The following is an 18979-nucleotide window of genomic DNA, read 5'->3' as shown; positions in this document are numbered from 1 at the left end:
TATTTTTCTGTAAATGGCCCAGTTTTTTTTTTACTTAGCCTCATCCTAATTATAATATTGGTTTTATGTGCTAATTAGATGTTTTTCCATTATACATAAATATATAATTATTAAAATAAGAAACCTCTGTCCATGTACCATTACACATCTCTTATTTCACTGGTAGTACTTGTACCAGTTTTGGGGGGAATTCTTCGTGGGATCACCCTAAAATACTGTGTGCAAGTCAGTGCTCATGAAATCTTTATTCTATATTGATCTAGATACAGCTCTTTTTGTGTGTGTGTGTGTGTGGAAGATCAGCCCTGTGCTAACATCTGCCAATCCTCCTCTTTTTTTTTTTTTTTTTTTGCTGAGGAAGACTGGCCCTGGGCTAACATCGTGCCCATCTTTCTCCACTTAATGTGGGACACCGGCACAGCATGGCTTGCCAAGTGGTGCGTCGGTGCGCGCCTGGGGTCCGAACCGGCGAACCCTGGGCCGCCGCAGCGGAGTGCGCGCACTTAACCGCTTGCACCACCGGGCGGGTCCCCTAGATACACCTCTTATGGATATCACTTTCTCAACACCCAGCTAAAGGGCCATGAACAGTGCGCTTAACTTCCGATACAGCACTTCCACTTCTAGGAACTGATCTTCAGGAAATAATTAAGGATGTGCTCCAATAATTAGCTGCACAGACGTTCTTCTCAGCATTGCTAATTATAGTGAAAACTTGGAAATAACTGAATGTAACCAGGGAACTAGGTAAGTAACTACTGGTACAGTTATGTGATAAAATGCTATTTTGCCCAAGGAAATGATGTTTTAAAAGAATACTGAGTGCTATGAAAAGATGTTCACAAAATATTAAGTGAAAAACAAAAGGTAGGTTTAGGGCTGGCTGGGTGGCGTAGTGGTTAAGTTTGTGTGCTCCACTTCAGTGGCTTGGGGTTTGCAGGTTTGGATCCCAGGCACGGATCGATGTACCACACTTCAAGCCATGCTGTGGCAGCATCCAATATACAAAGTACAGGAAGATGGGCACAGGAGTTAGCTCAGAGCTAATCTTCCTCAGCAAAAAGAGGAGGATTGGCAATGGATGTTAGCTCAGGGCTGATCTTCCTCACACACACACACACACACACACACACACACACACACAAAAGCAGGTTTCAAAGCAGTGTGCAGAAATATAAAAATATATATTGAAACATTTTATATTTACATATAGATGCACGTGTGTGTAAGATAATGGTCTAGGAAATACACAGTTGGTCATTAATTTTTTGGATTATGGATAATTTTAATTTTCATCTCTTAGTTTATCTGTTTTTTTCCTAAATTTCTTCCTAGAATGAACAGCTAAATTGTAAAGAAAATTTCCACACCTGTTTCGTAAGCTCTGAAATTTACTCTTCTAAATCTTTTTTTCTTAACCCCCTCTTTCTTCTCAACATCAATTAGTGCAGTGCTAAGCTTAATTCATTAAGTGGGTGCTTAATAAGTGTTATTCACACAGTATATTTTTATTGAGCACCTACTGTGTGCTGTGCCTTGTGCCAGGCACCGGGGTGGAGTAGACACGGTCTCTGCAGACAGGTGTGGTCTCTGCCTTCCTAAAGTGTAGAGTCTAGTAGGAGATGGACAGACACAAACAATGATTGCATAAGAATTGTTTAATTATAACTATGAGGAGTGCTTCCAGGGTGCTAAAAAAGATCTTAATAACAGGGGTCCTGCAGGTCAGGAAATGGTTTTCTGAGGAAGTGGCTTTTAGGTTGAAATCACCAAAAATAATGATGCCCGGTGACATTTAAAGCTGCGCTGACCATCGTGGTAGCCACTAGCCACATGTGGCTACTGAGCACTTGAAATGTGGCTAGTCCAACTGAGACGTGCTGAAGGTGTAAAATACACATTGGATTTTGAAGACTTCGTATGAAAAAAAGTGAGATATCTCCAATATGCTAATTTTTTTTTTGGAGGAAGATAGGCCCTGAGCTAACGTCTGTTGCCAATCCTCCTCTTTTTTGCTGAGGAAGATTGGCCTTGTGCTAGCAACATCCGTGCCCATCTTCCTCTACTTTATATGGGATGCCGCCACAGCATGGCTTTGAAAAGCGGTGCGTATGTCGGGCCCAGGATCCGAACCTTCGAACCCTGGGCCGCCGAAGTGGAGCACTCGAACATAACTGCTACACCATGGGGGGCCGGCCCCATCTCCAGAATTTTTATATTGATTAAAAGTTGAAACAATAATATTTAGGATATACTGGATTAGATAAAATATATGAAGATTAATTTTACCTGTTTTTTTTTTAACCTTTTTTAATGTGGCTACTAGAAAATTTTAAATTACATAGGAAGGGTGACTTATGGCCTGTTTGCTCTTCTGCCTCCCCTTTTGGACAGTAAACCTCAAGAAGGCAGGCACCATATCAGTTTTATTCATCACTGTATCTCCAGCCCCGGCACAGCTCCTGGGACAGAACAAGCGCTGTTAAACATCCCATCATTGAGCGAATTAATGAGTGATCTCACTACTTTAGCTTCCATTTCTTCCATCAAACTGTGAACTTTCTGAGGAAAGGGACTATGACTTGCTTTGTTCCAAGTGTCAGGCGCGACGCCTGCTAGTCATTCAGCAAATATATATTGAGCATCTCCTACGTGCCACACATATGCTCAGTATGGATATGTGGTGAGCAGAAATGCACAGGTTCCTGCCCTCACATACTTTAGTCTGATAAGGAGATATTTATTAAATAATAATCCTACCACTAAATGTAAATTGCAGTGGTGAGAAGTGCCTACAACACAGAGGTACACGAAAGGCGCCAGAAGAGAATGAAATAGAGAGACTGCCTAGTTCGGGAGCAGTCTTGGCTCTTAAATTTCAGTATGGGAGGATGTAGCAGCTAGGGAGGTGAGCCACTTGGTTCCACCTTCAGAACAGAGCTTGTTATCCAGTTCCAGGAATGACAGCTTCCAGATGCAGGGCCTCCAGGGGAAGGCCACACTCATCCTGGGCATCCCCAGCCAATGGCAGAAGACCGGCCTGGACACTTCTGCCCAGTGGGGACTCTTCTAAGGAATTTTTGCTCTGGGGCTCCCCTTGGGTTGGCCTGTCTTTGTCAGTTCTGAGTCTCTCCTTGCTCAATCTTGCTTCTTCCCCTTTGTCTTTCACAGGTGTTACTGCCAACTCTTTCTGAACATCTGCTTCCTGGAGGACCTGACCTGACGCACAGGGTCTTGGGGGCTGGATTTTTGTGGGAAGGGGAGCTCGAAGCCGTGTTTACAGAGGATTTTTCTATAAAGTCGACAAACTACCATTGCCCATTCCAAAGTGTGGGGAGGGGCTCATAGTCATAACTACCTCTGTGAGAATTAATTTAGATAATAGCTACATAGTATATGACACTCAATAAGTGGCGGCTGTTATTATCACCTGATTTCTGAGTGTGGGAGCGGAGCCCCTCTGGGGTCTGGGATGGCAGTGGGGTGTTTCAGGAAACTGCCCCGCACTGGGTGTAACTTCCCTGTAGTTTTTCCTTTAATGTCTAAGGTGGGGTTCTCTTTGCTCCACGCAGAGTTTTGGAAAATTCTCCCTCTAGGGAAGGCGGACATGTGGAAGATTAAAGGATATGTAACCTCGAAAGAATTGAATCTGGCCCCACAGGCTGGGCTTTCAGTTGCACTGTCATCGGTCCAGAGGGGAACCCCAGGAAAGGTCCTTCAAAGGCTCCTGGCCTCGCCTGGACTGATTTAGTGTTCTTCTGGGAGGTGACCTACTAGGAGACAGACAGGCGGACAAATCTGACTCTCCAGTGGACAGACATGCGATGAGTGAGTGACTGATGGATGGACAGACTGTGAGACGTCAAGACAGGCGGATGGATCTGTCAGCCAGACGGTCAGGCGTGTGACTTAGAGACAGACAGAAAGACTGGCGGGGGGCGGGGGGGCGGGGCCTGAAAGCCTGGGCGCCTCCTACCTGCCGGCTCGGCCGCGAGGGGGCGCCGCCGCCCCGCCCAGCGTCGCCCGCCGCCCGCGCTGGGCGCGCGCTCGCGGGCCGGCGGCGGGGGCGGGGCCAGCGGGCGCACTGGGCGGCGGGGGCGGGGCGCGCGTGCTCGCGGGGGCGGCCGGGGGCGGGGCGCGCGCGGCGGCGGCGCTTTCCGTTCCGGGCCGAGGCTCGCGGCGGAAAAGTTGCGGGGCGGAGAGGAGCGGCCCCGGGACGGGCAGCGAGCGCGACGCCGAGCCGGTTCCCGGCGCCCGCGGCCCCGCCATGGACGACCTCGGTGAGTGAGCAGGAGGCCGAGGGAGGAAGCGACGAGGGGCGCGCGGCCCCGGGCCGGGCGGGCGCGAGCGAGCGGCGGGGGTCGCGGGATCCCACCCACGGCGGCCCGGGTCCGGGGTCCCGGCTCCGGTCCCTGCCAGCCGGGGCTCCGCGGGGCCAGGTCCCGGGCTGGGCCTGAGTCCCGGGCCAGGCCGACCCCGCCGCCGTCCTCACAGCCCCCACCCCCCGCCTCGGGGACGGCCCCACCTCTGGACCCCGGACTCGGGGACCCACCTCCATCTCCCAGACCAGCTTGCACCTCAGGGACCTGCTCTGTCCGTCTCAGAGATGGGACCCCCCACTGCCTGGACCAGATCACCTCCCAGCTATGGGACCCTGAATTCACAGACGCTTCCCCACCCCCACCTCACAGGTCGACCGCCCAACTCGGGGAGCAGCTGCCTAAACTCATGGGCTGGTCCCTCATTTCCAGGACCTGCTCCTATTCCCTCGAGGACCGCCCCCACTTCGCAGACGGGTACCCCCACTTCAGGGATAGCCACTCCGAGCCCACCTCTTTCATTTCACAAGTCAGATTCACAACTTAGAGATGAGCCTCCGATGACCACACCCCCACAAAGACAAGTTTGCCATCTGCCCCACCAACCCCCCACTTCAGGTCCGGTCACCCTGTTTCATGGACTGGTCGCTCTGTTTCATAGCCTGCCCTCTGCACTCTATGGACCAGCCCATCCCCTTTCATGTCGCAGACCAGCCTAATCCTGGGAGAGTAAGCTGGGACATAGGATTCTTCCCCCGCTCCCAGGCTCTGGTGAAATGCCAGGGGAATGAGGAGGGAAGTGGGCCCTGAGGTACAGCCATCTCTGAACTTGTCCTGGCTGGCAGAGTCCCCCAGCCCCCTAGTATCAGATCCTGCTGGAAGCCACACAGGTACGGAGGACAGGATGCCCGGAACAGAGTTTTACTGTTTTCATGTTATTGGAGCTCCAAAACTGCTCTTTTCAGTCTGGACTTGATCTGGTGTTAGGGCAGGAGAAAGTATCTCCTGGAACCAGACGCTAAACCCAAGGCGGTTTGGGCCCGGGTTCTAGGAATGCCTTGAGTGGCGTGAACCCTGGAATGGGAGGATTCACTCTCTCCCTCCCCTTCACGCCTATAGCTGGAGGGCCTCTGAGCTGGGGAGGTGAGGAGGGGGGCACAGTTTCTTCTCTGTAGGAGCCTTGTCTTCCCTCTCTGGACTGTGGGTGGCTTGTGTGACCACTGATGCTTTCTCTGTCCCAGCCTCTGAGTAGTGGATTCATCAGACAGGACTGACGGGCCTCCCCCAGGCGCACAGGGCACTAAGTTAAGACTGGCTATTTGCAGGCACTGGACTTCCAAGGAGACAGGGAGAAGGACTGGGACTTGACTGCTTCCTGGCAGCTTCCTTTTGGGATCAGGCTGCCCCTGAGAGATCCTGGAGCTGGGGATGCTGTACGATCCTGCCTGTTTTGCAGAGTGTGGTGGCTGCCAAGCATAGTTCTGCCTCTCGGTCAGGCTTGGCACCCGTTTTTCCAATACATTTAAGATTGGCATGGCTTCCAGGCAGGTATTTTTTTCACATAAAAATAACTAAGCTGAAAGATGGCTGGGGGATATTTTTTTAATCAGGGCCTGAAAGTCTCCATGCTTTCCCAGTGAGAAGTGGGGAGCACAGTTACTGAAATGCTGATGCGGTTCTGTTGCTTCTACACAGCCCCGGTGCTGTTTGAAGGCCTGAGAAAGTCTTCGTAGAGTTTGCAGTCAAAGTCCGGAATTCCTGTCCTCTGACAGTCTTCCATTTAGGGCCAGGAAATTGAGTTAGTCTCTGAAAGGAAAGAGAGTGTACTGGCAGAGGGGATTATAGGAATTGAAATTTGCTCTTTATGCTGTACTTCCCCGTACCTCAACTTGTCGTATCCTCATCGCAACCCTTTATAAGAGCCCTTTAGGGCCACTGCTGTCATTACTATTGCCTTTTACAAATTGAGAAAACTGAGATTAAGAGAGGTTGATACACTTGCCCAAGGCTGCACAGCCATGAAATAACAAAACCATGACTAGAAGCTCAATCTCTAGCTTCTAACTCTGCAACTCTTGTGTTCCCAGAGGGCTTTCTTCCTGAGGAAGGGTCGCAGCAGGGTGATGGCTGCCACCTGTAACTTCTGCTGCCTTCCCCCCCAGGCTCTGCCTTCCACCACTCTCCCCAGTTGTTTGAATCTGGGCTGCCTGACTTCCTTGGCCTAAGCTCCCAGGGGGCCAGCCACGCCTGGCTGATCAGAGCCTGGGGGTGGGAGGAATGGGGCGTGCAGGAGGGGAGAGGAATTTGCCTCTGCGCTCTGGCCCCATCAGCTGTCTGGATGGCTGCTCAGCACCCTGCCCGTCAGCTGTTTTTCTTGGTTAGGGTGGACACCAAGGCCAGGCCTCTTGTTTTTATTTTTCTCCTGAGAGTGCGCTCAGCTGTGAGCCTCCCGGTCCCTGAAACGGGAGAGTTAACAGTCTGTCCTGTGGCAAGGCCAGAGGGGGCAGAGTCTCCCCCGTGACTTTGGTTTTTGTTCTAAAAAAAAATTGGGGAATTCTCCCCTCCCCTTACCTGCTAGTGACAGACTCACCATGTGCTGTTTAATAAGTTACAAATTTATAGCACTTTGGACAGAAAAACATAAACACAGCCCTTCCCCGTGTGTTCTCTTCGCTTGGTGCTGCGGGGTGGCTGCTGGTGGCTTTTCTCGTTACTGTTTAGACGCTGGTTTGGCCGGGAGTTCATCCTGTTGGAGTTCTGGCTGGAGTTTCCTGGAGAGGGTTCCCACAACACTGAGATGCCTCTGATTACGTTTTCTGACCCAACTCCTTGCTCTGCCCTCGTCCACGTTCCTAGTGCGCTTGGGGGGGCCTGTGACCACAGCTGCGGTCCCATAATGATCATACATGCTAGATGGGAGAGGCACCATACTCAGCCTTTATGCATATCATCACGGCCATTCCAAGAGGGAGGTGTTTTATCTCTGCTTTACAGATGCAGAAACCTGAGCTGTGGAAAGTTCACCAGGGCAGCTGGGATTGGAACCCAAGCTGATCCAATTCCAGATCTAGTCATCTTAATCGTAATAAGGTAGTAAGTGCTTGGTGACTAACCAGGGGGATGAGCCATGGGGCCTGCTGAGTAGTTGCTAGTTACCTTTAAAATTTCTGCCCTGGGGGCCATCCCCAGGAAATGGCCTCTATGGCAAAGGGTGGGTCCAGTTCAGGCCTTGATAGTTTGCCTTCACCATCTCTCGCTGGGGGAACAGCCAGCTGTTGGCAATGCCCAGTTGCTGCTGGAATCTGGACGTGTCTTCTTTCAGCTTCTCAGCAGTCTTGACCCTCTGGGAAACAGTGCCTCATTGTCCACAGGGGTAGTGCTAGGGGGCAGGGGAGTTGCCTGGGGCATTCCGGGCTATGGAGCCTCCCTGTTTCCATGGAAAGTCTGGACTTTGGGCTTGCCCATCTGAGGTGCCTGTGTGTGTTAGGCCAGGGTCAGGGCACCCAGCTGCTGGGCCTGTGGCAGAGGCAGCCTGTAGAGTGATGGTGCGTACCTAGTGGGCTATGTGTCTGCACTGGATCTTCTCCTGGGCTATACGCTCGTGAGGGGCAGAGCTGGGATTCAAACCCTGGTGTGTTTGATTCTTAAGCAGATGCCCTTTCTGCTGTGCTAAGCTGCTGCCTCGGCAGCCACGGCTTAACGTGGAGAGGTTCGGGCTGCTGGGGGCCATAGCCTCGTCACTGTGGATTTGAGGTCCTCCTAGGGAACGTATCAGTATTCTTTTCTTCCAGCTCCCCCGGTCATGGCCATGCATTGGCAAAACTGCGTGGGCCCTCAGCTGGAAGGGCCAGTGGAAGGCCAGAGTTACCGCTGAGGCGCTGAGCACCCCTCTTTCCCCGTTTGCTCATAGTGCATGGAGGGTGCTGACCCTCAAAGCTTCCCTTGGGCCTTTACCTTGTTCCAAGGCTAGAGCTGTTGAAAAAGCTTCCTCCCAGCTTCACTCTCATTCTAGCCCTTCCCTGCATTGTCCTAGTCTCAGTGCCTTCACTAATAATACCAAACATCTGTAGAACACTTTTCTTTTTTACATTGTTTACAGAACTCTTTCCCATAATGTTAATTGAGCACTTACTCTGTGCTGGCACTGTGCTGGGCACCTTACACACATTATTTCACTGAATCCTGTGCGCCATATGAGGCACAGATTCTATTCTTATTACTACTACTGCCCATTTTATAGATGACGAAACTGAGGTACAGTTAGGATGAGCCCACTTGCCCAAGTTCTATAATTAGTGAGTGGCTGGGCTGGGATTTAAATCCAGGTCGGGAATTTAAATGCAGAGTCTGGCTTGTCACCATTCTTTACACCTCAGTTCATGATACTGGATCACATCTTGGTTGCCTGTTGATTTGATTGCTTTCCATTTCTATGATGCTAAAAATCTTTTCCGTCCCCTTCCGACACCCCCTATTCTCTGTTCAGTCTTCCACATCTGTCCTTTTTGGCTTCTTCCCTCTCCTTTGTTCTTTACTGGGGACTCAGGATGGGACACAGGGCACTTATGGCATGTCTCCTGCTCAATGGCCCCACTCCTCCGTCATCTGTCACCTCTCTGGTCACCTGTTACCCTCGAGACAGAGCTGCGAGCTTACAGCACAGCTGCTGGGGGGAACCTGGGGCAAGTCCTCCAAGGTTCTTCTTCTACTCCTGGTTGGAATCAGAAGCGTCTGTGCCCCCCACCCCATATGGACACTCTACTCTCTTTGTTCAAGTGTTTATACATGGCTGCCATTGGGAGCCATCCCATTTCCAGAGGAGGAGGTCATTGAAAACTTTTAAGGTAGAGAATTGAGGATGTCTTGTGAGAGGGAGAGAGGGAGAGAAAGAATTAGGAAGCTGAGTTTCCCTAGAAATCTTGACAAAGCAACTGATTAAAAGGGGCGTGCTGGGATCATCTCCTCACCTGGGATACGCCTGGAACCTCCATGGCCTCCCAGGTCTACTTCGCCTTTTCTGTTAGGGTCTTTTGGGAGTCTCACTTCTGGCCTTGAGCCGGCTTTCACATCCTGATAAGTCTTCCAGCTAATGAATTGATTGCCTAACCAGTGGGGCCCAGGGCTGGCCTCTCCAGGGAGGCCTTGGACGCTGGGCCAGTGGCAGGCAGAACGTGTTGTTGGCCAGGCCCAGCCGAGCCCTGGTGGCCAAGTTTTCCCTTAAAGATGGCCTTTTAATGCTTATTTCTTGTGTGATTGTGGTATTGTGGTTTTATGGGAGAATGTTGTTATTGTTAGGTGCATGTTAAAGTATTTGGGAGTAAAATGTCATGAAGTCTGCAACTTAGTTTTAAAAAAAGATATGTAGAGAGAAAGAGTGAGAGCATGTGCGTGCACATTTTTATACAAAATGGCAAGATGGTAACAATGATTGAATCTAGGTGGAGGGTATTCGGGTGTTCATTGTAATGGTCTTTCAACTTCTCAGTATTTTTAGACATTTTCATGATAAAAAGTTGGAAAAAAGTAAGAAAACATTGCTTTTCCATAGTGGGCTTGGAGTCACTTGACCAGGGGTGCTTGTAAGCATCTGTCTGTGGTTGACCTGAGTGGCTCGGCCTCCTGTGATTCTCGGCCAGGTGGTAGAAAGACTGGGTGGGCAGAGACAGGAGCCAAGCAGGCCTGGGATGATAGTGACTGGTGATTGTCAGCTGGGCATGGGGGTGCACAGCTGCCATGACCTGTACAGAAGAAGGGACAGGGTCGGCCAGAGGCAGTGAGCTTCCATAATGTGGAGGCAGCCTCTGGGGTTATTTTGGGTGTGGTGACATTAATCTGACCAGGGTCAGGGCGAGGAAGATGCTGAGCTCTGGTTGGAGTTTGAAAGGGGTGGTCTGGCTGGTAGGATGCAGAGCAAGCTTCGCAAAAGGCAGAGACCAGCCTCTGGGCAGCTGGAGCCTGGGGGAGGGGATGAAATGCCATTCTCTTCACATCATGAACCTCTTATCTGTGGCCAAGGGAACACCATTAGCCTGTGGGCAGCGTGGGCAGGAGTGGCCCCAGGCTCTTGCTTGCAGCTCAGATCTGGCCATCCAGTTCTCCAGACTTGAGGCTCCCTCTTCTGGAATCCTCACTCCCAGGTCCCTCTTGTTTGTGCTGACTCAAAGCCGCCACTTGAGCCTCCCATCCTTTTGGGAGAAATAGCTGGATTCTGGCACCCCTTGGCTTTGAGGGCCCTGTTGCCTACTAGAAACATTTTGGGCAGCCAGCAACCCTCATAAGGGGAGCGCTTCATGCGAGGGTCTCCTTTGAGCCTCGCAGCTGTCTGTCAGCCTGCAAGGACGCAGAGGCTGCCCACTTGGTAAGGATCATGGGATCTTCCTAGTGTGGTCTCAGAGTGATGTGTCTCGGCCCTGCTCTGCCTGTTTGAAAAGCAGCATGATGTGTGTTTTATTGGGGTGGGGGGAGGGGGTGGTGCTGGGAGGAAGCTTTATGTAATTCTTGGCTGGGGCTCAGGTAATTGTTTTAATGAAATGGAATGCGGCTTATTCAGAACTCACTTGGCAGAAACAGCCATGTTCTGTTCTGTTTTCTTGTTGGGGAGAGCGGGGCACACATTTCCAGCTGTGTGGAATAGTAGAACCCTGGGTAAGCACAGCAAGGTGGGGGGAAGCCTCCCAGGAGCTCCTTTCTGGTTTAGCTCAGGGATCCTCAGGGGCTTGATTCTCCTCTGGACACCAGTCTGAATCTTTTTGAATGAGCCGTGGAGACTGGGCCTCTTGCAACAACAGAAAAACCCTATTGAGAGCAGGCTGTAAAGTGGGCCTGCATGCCCGCCCGTCACTTAGCTGGGTGGCCGAGTGAGATGAGGGATGTGGTCGTGCCTAGCACACAGCAGACAGACCCTCCACCACCGTCTCTGTTTATCCACTCTTAATTCTACCTCACACATCTCTTTTTCCACCTCAGCACCTTTTATAACTCCCCATGCCCCCCCCCCCCCAGTATCTCCCATTGGTGTAGACAGCCTGGCCTAATGTGACCAAATATTCTCCATCTGCAGTTTACCTCACCCCTTTTTCTTCTGGTTCCCTCTTTTTACCTTCTGCCCTTCCTAACTTCCTTACTCTGCTCCTTTTTTTAACACAGCCTGGGCCATTCTTCCACCTGTTCTCTTTTGCTAAGAAAGCCTGTCACTCTTTAGCTGCTGTATTTCCCCCTCTCTTCCTTAAGACCCACTTCTCAGAACCTCCCTTTCTCCTTAGAACCCCCTTCTCTTCAGAACCCCCCTTCTCCTCAGAACCCCCCTTCTCCACAGAACCCCCTTCTCCACAGAACCCCCCTTCTCCTCAAAACCCCCCTTCTCCACAGAACCCTCTTCTCCTCAAAACCCCCCTTCTCCACAGAACCCCCCTTCTCCACAGGACCTCCCCTTCTCCTCAGAACCCCCTTCTCTTCAGAACCCCCTTCTCCTCAGAACCCCCTTCTCCACAGAACCCTCTTCTCCTCAAAACCCCCCTTCTCCACAGAACCCCCCTTCTCCACAGAACCCCCCTTCTCCACAGGACCTCCCCTTCTCCTCAGAACCCCCTTCTCTTCAGAACCCCCTTCTCCTCAGACCCCCCTTCTCCACAGAACCCTCTTCTCCTCAAAACCCCCCTTCTCCACAGAACCTCCCCTTCTCCTCAGAACCCCCCAGCTGCCTTCCCTGCTTCCTTCCCTGATCCCTCTCTGGGGGTGCACTTCTGCGTTATTCCAAAGGCTTTTGCTGGGCCACCTTTTTTTCTCCGAGATACCTAGGTCAGTTTATCTACTTGTGTGACCTCTTTTATCACTTGTGTTTTGGCAGCTCCTAAATTTGTATTTCTACCCTTGACGTGGATTCTATTGTCCAGATTCTTCCGGTCTGCACGCCAGCAAAGACCCAACTCATTTCCTCACTCTCTCTTCGTGGCCTCCTCTATTGTCTGCTCTCTCTGTTATTGTCCCCTCTCTTCTCTTGGCCTTTGTGGAATCATGAGCATTTGTGCAGCACTTTCAGATTTAGGAAACGTTTTCATGTGCTTCATCATTTTTTATGTGATCCTGAAAACAACCCTTTGGGGTGGGTGGTGGTTTTCCCTGTTTGACAGATGAGGAAGCTAAACTAAAGCTCAGGGGACTTAGAGGAAGGGGACACACCCAGTGTCACCACAGATAATGATGCAAGAGCTTGACCTAGGTCTTCTGGCGCCCAACCTATTCTCTTTTTGGTACTTCATACTGGAAATCTTAAGGCGGAGATGAGAAATCACAGGTTGGGTTTGGCTTGCAGACCTGTGTTGCTTGGCCTTCATAGTATTTACAAATATTCCAAAGTTGTTGCCAACATTTAAAGCATCAGGAGATTGTACCTAGAAATCCATATGTCATTTCTTTTGAAAAATCAGAGTTGGCCACACTGGACGCCCATCCTCCATGGCACCGCTTGGCTGACCTCAACAGCTCCAGCCCTCGCAGTGGCCCCCTCTGTTGCCTGAAGTGGGCCTTGCTCCCTTGTGTGTATTTCTACCTGGCCCCACTGTGGGAGATTCTAAGAATGCCATCTCTCTGCCCTATATTTACAGCAAACACACAGTTGCCAAGTTTAGAGGGTTTCTTGAACTGCAGTCTCTAAGTTAGATTTGACTTTTGACCACTAGAAGTGCTTAGCTATGTGTGGAGTCTGGATCTTTGTTCATGTTGCAGGAGATTGCCTCCTCACCTGTCTCCCCGCCTCACCCTCCACCTTTAAGATCTCAGCTGCAGCTACCTTCTTGAGAAGGCTTTTTTCCAGTTAAAACCAGCCAACCTCTTGGCCCTCCCACTTTAGTATAACTTCACAGATCTATGTGAATTGGGCTTCTTTCCTTTTGTCTCCCCCTCTGCCCTGTAAGCCCCTTGAAGCCAGGGATCTTATCTGCCTTTCAAGTGTCTCTAACTGCCATGTACAGCTCCGTTCTCTCTGTGGTTTCTTAATAAATATTTGATGGTGGTTGATGATTAAATGGGTATGAACTGCGGACACGCACTATGATGCCGAACCTCCAGCAAACCACTTCCTCTGCTGGAGAATCTGAGTGAAGAACTTTCTGGTTTCCAGGTGGGGAGGCAGCATGGTGTCACAGATAGAACACGGGCTCCGCCGTCAGCCACTCCTGGGTCTATATCGGTGTTGTCACTTACTGTGTGACCTCAGCAGGCCAGTTTACACCCTGAGCATCAGTCCCCTCATCTATGAAACAGACGCATTTCCTAAAATACTTTAAAGTGCTCAATAAATGGTAACGATGATCATTATTATTCATCCTTGGAATAATCTAGACCTTACTCTGGGGGTTTGGCTTTCTCTGCCACTCTCTCTGCTTCATGTATCTGCTGCCTGTGTCTGCTGTGGCCTTGGTGGTGGGCATTTAGAGCACGTGAGCCTGGTTGACCAGTCAGCTGGGCCTGGGAGAGGGATCTGACTTCAGACATCTCCCAGGAGAATGTGATTTGGGCCTCTTCATGGCCCTGTGGGGTAGAGAGTGTGTGGGGCTCTGCTCTGCAGGTGAAATGGTCATACCCTAGTGCTGGTGGGGTTAGGTTGGATTTGGTTATGTGATGTTTAATTTCCCCTGACCCTCTTTGGTGGCTTTGAGGAGGAAGTGGCTGGGGGAGAGGTTGCTCAGTGGCTTGGTTTATACTAATCGCTCATCTAACATCAACATTTGAGAGCTGCTGCAGAGAGCCACTCTCAGATCCGCTTCTAGTTAGGCATTGGGCTTCTCCCAGAACCCTCAGGCCTTCCTTTGGTCAAGGCAGGCCGTGAAGCATACTCTGTGACATCTACGAAGCCTCACAGGATGGGCCTGGCCAGTGAGGCTCCTAGTAGCAGTCGAAAAGGGAGAGTGGTTTTCTGTATTGTGACCTGTGGTTTTTTTCAGTTGAGTGGGCGTTGCCATTAGCTAGAAGCTGGCCCAGTGATGGGGCTGCTCTGCCTGCCTCTGTAACCTTTTAAGGGCAGTTGACCTATTGGGTCAGCCATGGGCCCCACTGGGGGTTTGAAGTGGCTCAGAGTCCTGGCCAGGCTTTTCCTCACTGTTTCCAGGAACATTCCTCTTCCCTAGGTGGAAATGGGACTGTCCCATGGCCTGCACTTGGTTTTCTCCGAATTTGCTGTTTCCTCTGTGGGCTCCTGGCTTGGCTGGCCAGCAGTGGTGGTTTCTCATCGCTGGTGAGCTCCAGGACAGCCGAGTCAGCTGGCTCCTCCACGGTGGGCGTGAAGGAGCGGCTGCGGTGCCTGGAACACTCCATTCATGCCTTGGAGACCCGCCCTGGCTGTCCTCCTGAGTTTGTGGGTCGCGTGCTGCCTGTCTTGGCAAGTCCTCTGTCCCCGTGAGTGGATGTGCAGTTTCCTACCCCCTCCTTAGTGGTGTCAGCCTAGCTGCGTCTTCAGGGTGAGGTAGCTATTGGGGTAGCTGGGTGGCCTTGTTTCTTCCCTGCCTCACCACCTCAGATGGCCTCTTCAGCTGTGTCCTGGACTGTCCAAGAATTCCGGCCCCTTCTCTCTCTTTGGAAGTCGGCACTCGAAGTCTTTTTGCCTGGTCTGCTGGAGCCAGCGCCAGCCACACCAGAAACAAGCTGGGGAAGAAGAGGAGTGTCACCTGGAGGTGGTTGTCATGGCTTCCTGTTGTCCCTTGTGGTCATCTGCTTCCAAACATCCTGTTTGTGCCCCTAGAGCAGCAGGAACTGACCTGGAGACAGCTGTTATCTGTCTGACCTTGGACAGAGGCATGGGGGCCAGGGGTGTCACAGTCTGTCTGCCCCAGGGGTACCTTGGTTTGCTGTTGGTAGTGTTGGCTGGTAGCAGCTCCTTTTGGCGTCGCTGACTTGGGCTTCATCCCAGCTCCGCCCTTTCTCTTCTCCCAGCTTCTAGTGCCTGTGAGATTTTTCCTCCGAATGTTCTGTTGGGTGTGGTCAGTCAGCACTCCCTTCTCTGGGGTTCTGGACCAGTTCAGTCTTAGACCCCCATGCTTCCAGAGCTGGAAGGAGCATTAGGATGTCACCTGCTCCTGTGGTTGGGGTCTCTGCCCATCACCTTCTTCAGTCAGAGCTGCCTGCTTTTTATCCATTTAGGTATTGGGCTTCCATCGAAGAGTGTAATTGCAGAAGAGGTTTTGTGGTTTTTAAAAAATTTGAAAATAAAAATGTAAAGCATTTGAAAATCACTTATGAGGTTCAACTCACCCATTTTACAGATGGACACACTGAAGCCTGCTGAGGAGAAAGCACTTGCCTGGACACTTAGTAGCAGAGCAGGCTGTGCTTTTTCCTCTTTCTAGCCCTTTTTTGAGAATATCTGGGGTCCTAGTTTTCTTCGTTTCTAGAACTACACACCTGCCACAGTGTAGCCTCAAGCCCTTGTTTTTTTCTAGGGATCTTTCTCATGTCATTTTGTATCCAATATTGTTATTTACTTTTGTAAAAGTTTTTATATTAAAGAAGATACATGCTTACTGTAAAAAGAAAAAAAATAAGGAAGTGGAAGTCATTTCTTCCTTCCCCTACCAGGGGTAACTTGTTAATAGTTTGATATGTATCGTTCTCAGCCATTTTCTATATATTTATAAATATATAAGCATGCATATGATATACATACCCTCCATTGTTTCTTTTTAACTAAGATGAAATTCACATAATATAAAATTAACCATTTTAAGTGTACAATTCAGTGGTATTTAGTACATTCACAAGTTGTACAAACATCACCTCTATCTAGTTCCAGAACATTTTCATAACCCCCAAAGGAGTTCCCGTACCCATTAAGCAGTCTCTTCCCCTTACCCCTTCCCTCAGGCCCTGGCAACCAGTAATCTGCTTTCTGTCTCTACAGATTTGCCTATTCTGGACATTTTATATAAATGGAATCATACCATATGTGGCCTTTCATGTCTGGCTTCTTTCACCAAGGATAATGTTTTGGAGGTTCATCCATGTTGTAGCATGTGTCAGTACCTCATTCTTTTTTTAAGGCTGAATAATATTCCATTGTATGGATAGACCACATTTTGTTTATCTATTCATTTGTTGATGGACGTTTGGGTTGTTTCCACCTTTTGGCTACTGTGAATAGAGCTGCTATGAACATTTGTGTTCAAGTATTTATTTGAATACTTGTTTTTAGTTCTTTTGGGTTTACATCTCTTTGTTGTTTTTATTTTTATTTATTTATTTATTTATTTTTGTGAGTAAGATCAGCCCTGAGCTAACATCTGCCAATCCTCCTCTTTTTGCTGAGGAAGACTGGCCCTGGGCTAACATCCGTGGCCATCTTCCTCCACTTTATATGGGACGCCGCCACAGCATGGCCTGACAAACGGTGCGCCGGTGGGCGCCCGGGATCCGAACCCCGGGCCGCTGCAGTGGAGTGTGTGCTACGCCACCGGGCCAGCCCTCTTTGTTGTTTTTAAAGTTTGTTTTTCTATGTTGTTGTAAATGTCTGTTAAAAGAACTAATTATATTCATGTTCTTTTTAATATTTAACTTTTTTTTACTGATTATCAATGTTGTACATGTTCATTGTAGAAAATTTGAAAACTACAGAGATGCACAAAGAAGGAAATGATGAAAACTTATGGAGATAATCATCCAGAGATAACCACAATTCATATTTTAATGCAATTCTATAACATCTTTTCAGTGCATATATATTTGCGTAATTGGATTAATAATTACCAGCGTTAATATGTTTGCTCTGTGCTAGGCACTGTTTTAAGTGCCTTACTTGCGTTAGCATATTTTTTCCTGGCAACAACCCTACGAAATAGGTATTCTTATAGATGTGGACACTGAGGCACAGAGAGGGTAAGTGGCTTGCCTGTGGTGAATTGCTGGTAAGTGCCCACACCAGGATTGGAATCCGGAGACTTCTGTAGTCCACTGCAGCCCCTTTGATTACACTGGTTCCCACTCAGTGATGCCACTGAGTGCCACTGGAGAGGGAGGAGGAGAGGGGATGAGCAGGTGTGTGTTTGTGTGTGTATTTCATGTATGTGGATCAGGGTGTGCTTGGGAGTGTAGTAATTGAGAAAATGATAAACCAGCTGTATGAGGGGGGTGTTGAACACTGATCCCACCCAGATTTATCAGGGACTGAAAACCACTGCGAAGTGTGGTGTGAGCTGACGTGCCTCCCTCCCCTCCAGGGGAGGTCTGTGGGCCGAGTAAAAGGAAGGGAGCCCTTCCTGCTCTGTGGCCGCCACCCTCAACCCCCTCTGCTTCAGTGAGCGAAGGCCTGGGGTCCCTCGTCTTCCTCAGACCAGCGTTCCATGGGCCCTCTGTCCTCCTGCTCTTCAACTCTTAGATTATTTGCTTGTATCTTCCTCTGGTTTCCTTTTTTTTTTATAATTTTATTTATTTATTTATTTTGCCCCCAAAGCCCCAGCAGATAGTTGTACATCATAGTTGCACATCCTTCCAGTTGCTGTATGTGGGACGTGGCCTCAGCATGGCAGGAGAAGTGGTGCGTTGGTGCGCGCCCGGGATCTGAACCCTGGCTACCAGCAGCGGAGCGCGCGCACTTAACCGCTAAGCCACGGGGCCGGCCCATCATTGAGTATTTTTTTAGCAGTCCATTTTACCCCCACTGTTGGTTTATTTAGCTAGTCTTATTGGTTTGCTTTTTTTAGCAGTTTTTCTACAGTTTACAGTTAACTTATCACAGTCTACCCTCAGACCATACTAAACCATTTCATGTATAACATAAGAACCTTACAATGCCATATTTCCATTTCTTCCCATCCTTTGTGTTATTATTGTCATAAATTTTACGTCTCCATATATTATAAAACCCACCCTATATTGTTAGTCTTTTATATTTACCCACAAATTTACTATTTCTGGCACTCTTTGTTCCTTTGTAAGAAGGGCCTTTTAAAGTCTAAAGAAATTAGCAAAAATGTTTACAAAACATTATAGTTTTCCTTCCTCTCCCTTTCAGTTTCTCTTCCAAAAACTTGTCTTCCTCTTTCTTTCCCTGCCCGTGGAACTTCCCTCAGCATCGCTAATCTTCTGGGCATGCTCTGGGGTTCATCTCCTCTGCAGCTCATTCATGATAATCAGTGATGCTATCAGCTGCTCCAGGATACAGAGCCCCATGGCTGGTGTTGCTAACACATTCCAGCGGTGGATGGTTCAGAAATCCGCACATTCCAGCTCATGTCTCCTGCCCGCTCTGCCCCCTGGGGAGAGGTGTGACAAGATCCGAGGACGCTGGGCCTGCTGTGCTTCCTGTTCCTTCTTGCCCTTAGCTTGGTAATACCTGCCCCCCTCCTCTAGCACCAAATGAAAGTGCCTCCCAGTCCCAGGTCCTGACTGCCTGGGTACCCAGACTGCCTCACAGCGGCCTCACTCCTGTGAGCCAGCCCACCTCACCAGCTTGCCCTCCCCCTCCCACAGAGGAAGCCAGACAGGCCACACAGTGAGTTTAAACCTTAAGTACCCACAAGGGGCTGCTGTGCTGCGGCCACAAAGGCTTGTGGAGTGTTCTTTGATTTTTTTTTTTAAGGGTAGGCGTGGTGCCTGTTGGGGAGAGTTGGTGGTAACTAGATCACAGTACATGGAAATTTCCTGCGATAGGAGAGTGGGGAGGGCTTGGGCCCTGT

General features: G+C 49.8%; 1 protein-coding gene across 1 annotated transcript in view; it reads left to right on the top strand.

Annotated features, from left to right (window-relative positions):
- The first annotated feature begins 4163 nt into the window (after positions 1 to 4163).
- PXN (paxillin) overlaps positions 4164 to 18979 on the top strand; it is a 44875-nt gene continuing 30059 nt past the window's right edge. The window contains exon 1 of the mRNA XM_058531553.1: positions 4164 to 4280. Coding sequence (XP_058387536.1) covers positions 4268 to 4280 — 13 coding nt within the window. The 5' untranslated portion in view covers positions 4164 to 4267. The remainder of the gene's footprint in view (positions 4281 to 18979) is intronic.

Source organism: Diceros bicornis, chromosome 35, assembly GCF_020826845.1.
Source record: "Diceros bicornis minor isolate mBicDic1 chromosome 35, mDicBic1.mat.cur, whole genome shotgun sequence".
NCBI lineage: Eukaryota > Metazoa > Chordata > Mammalia > Perissodactyla > Rhinocerotidae > Diceros > Diceros bicornis.
This window is presented reverse-complemented; position numbering and strand designations above follow the sequence as displayed.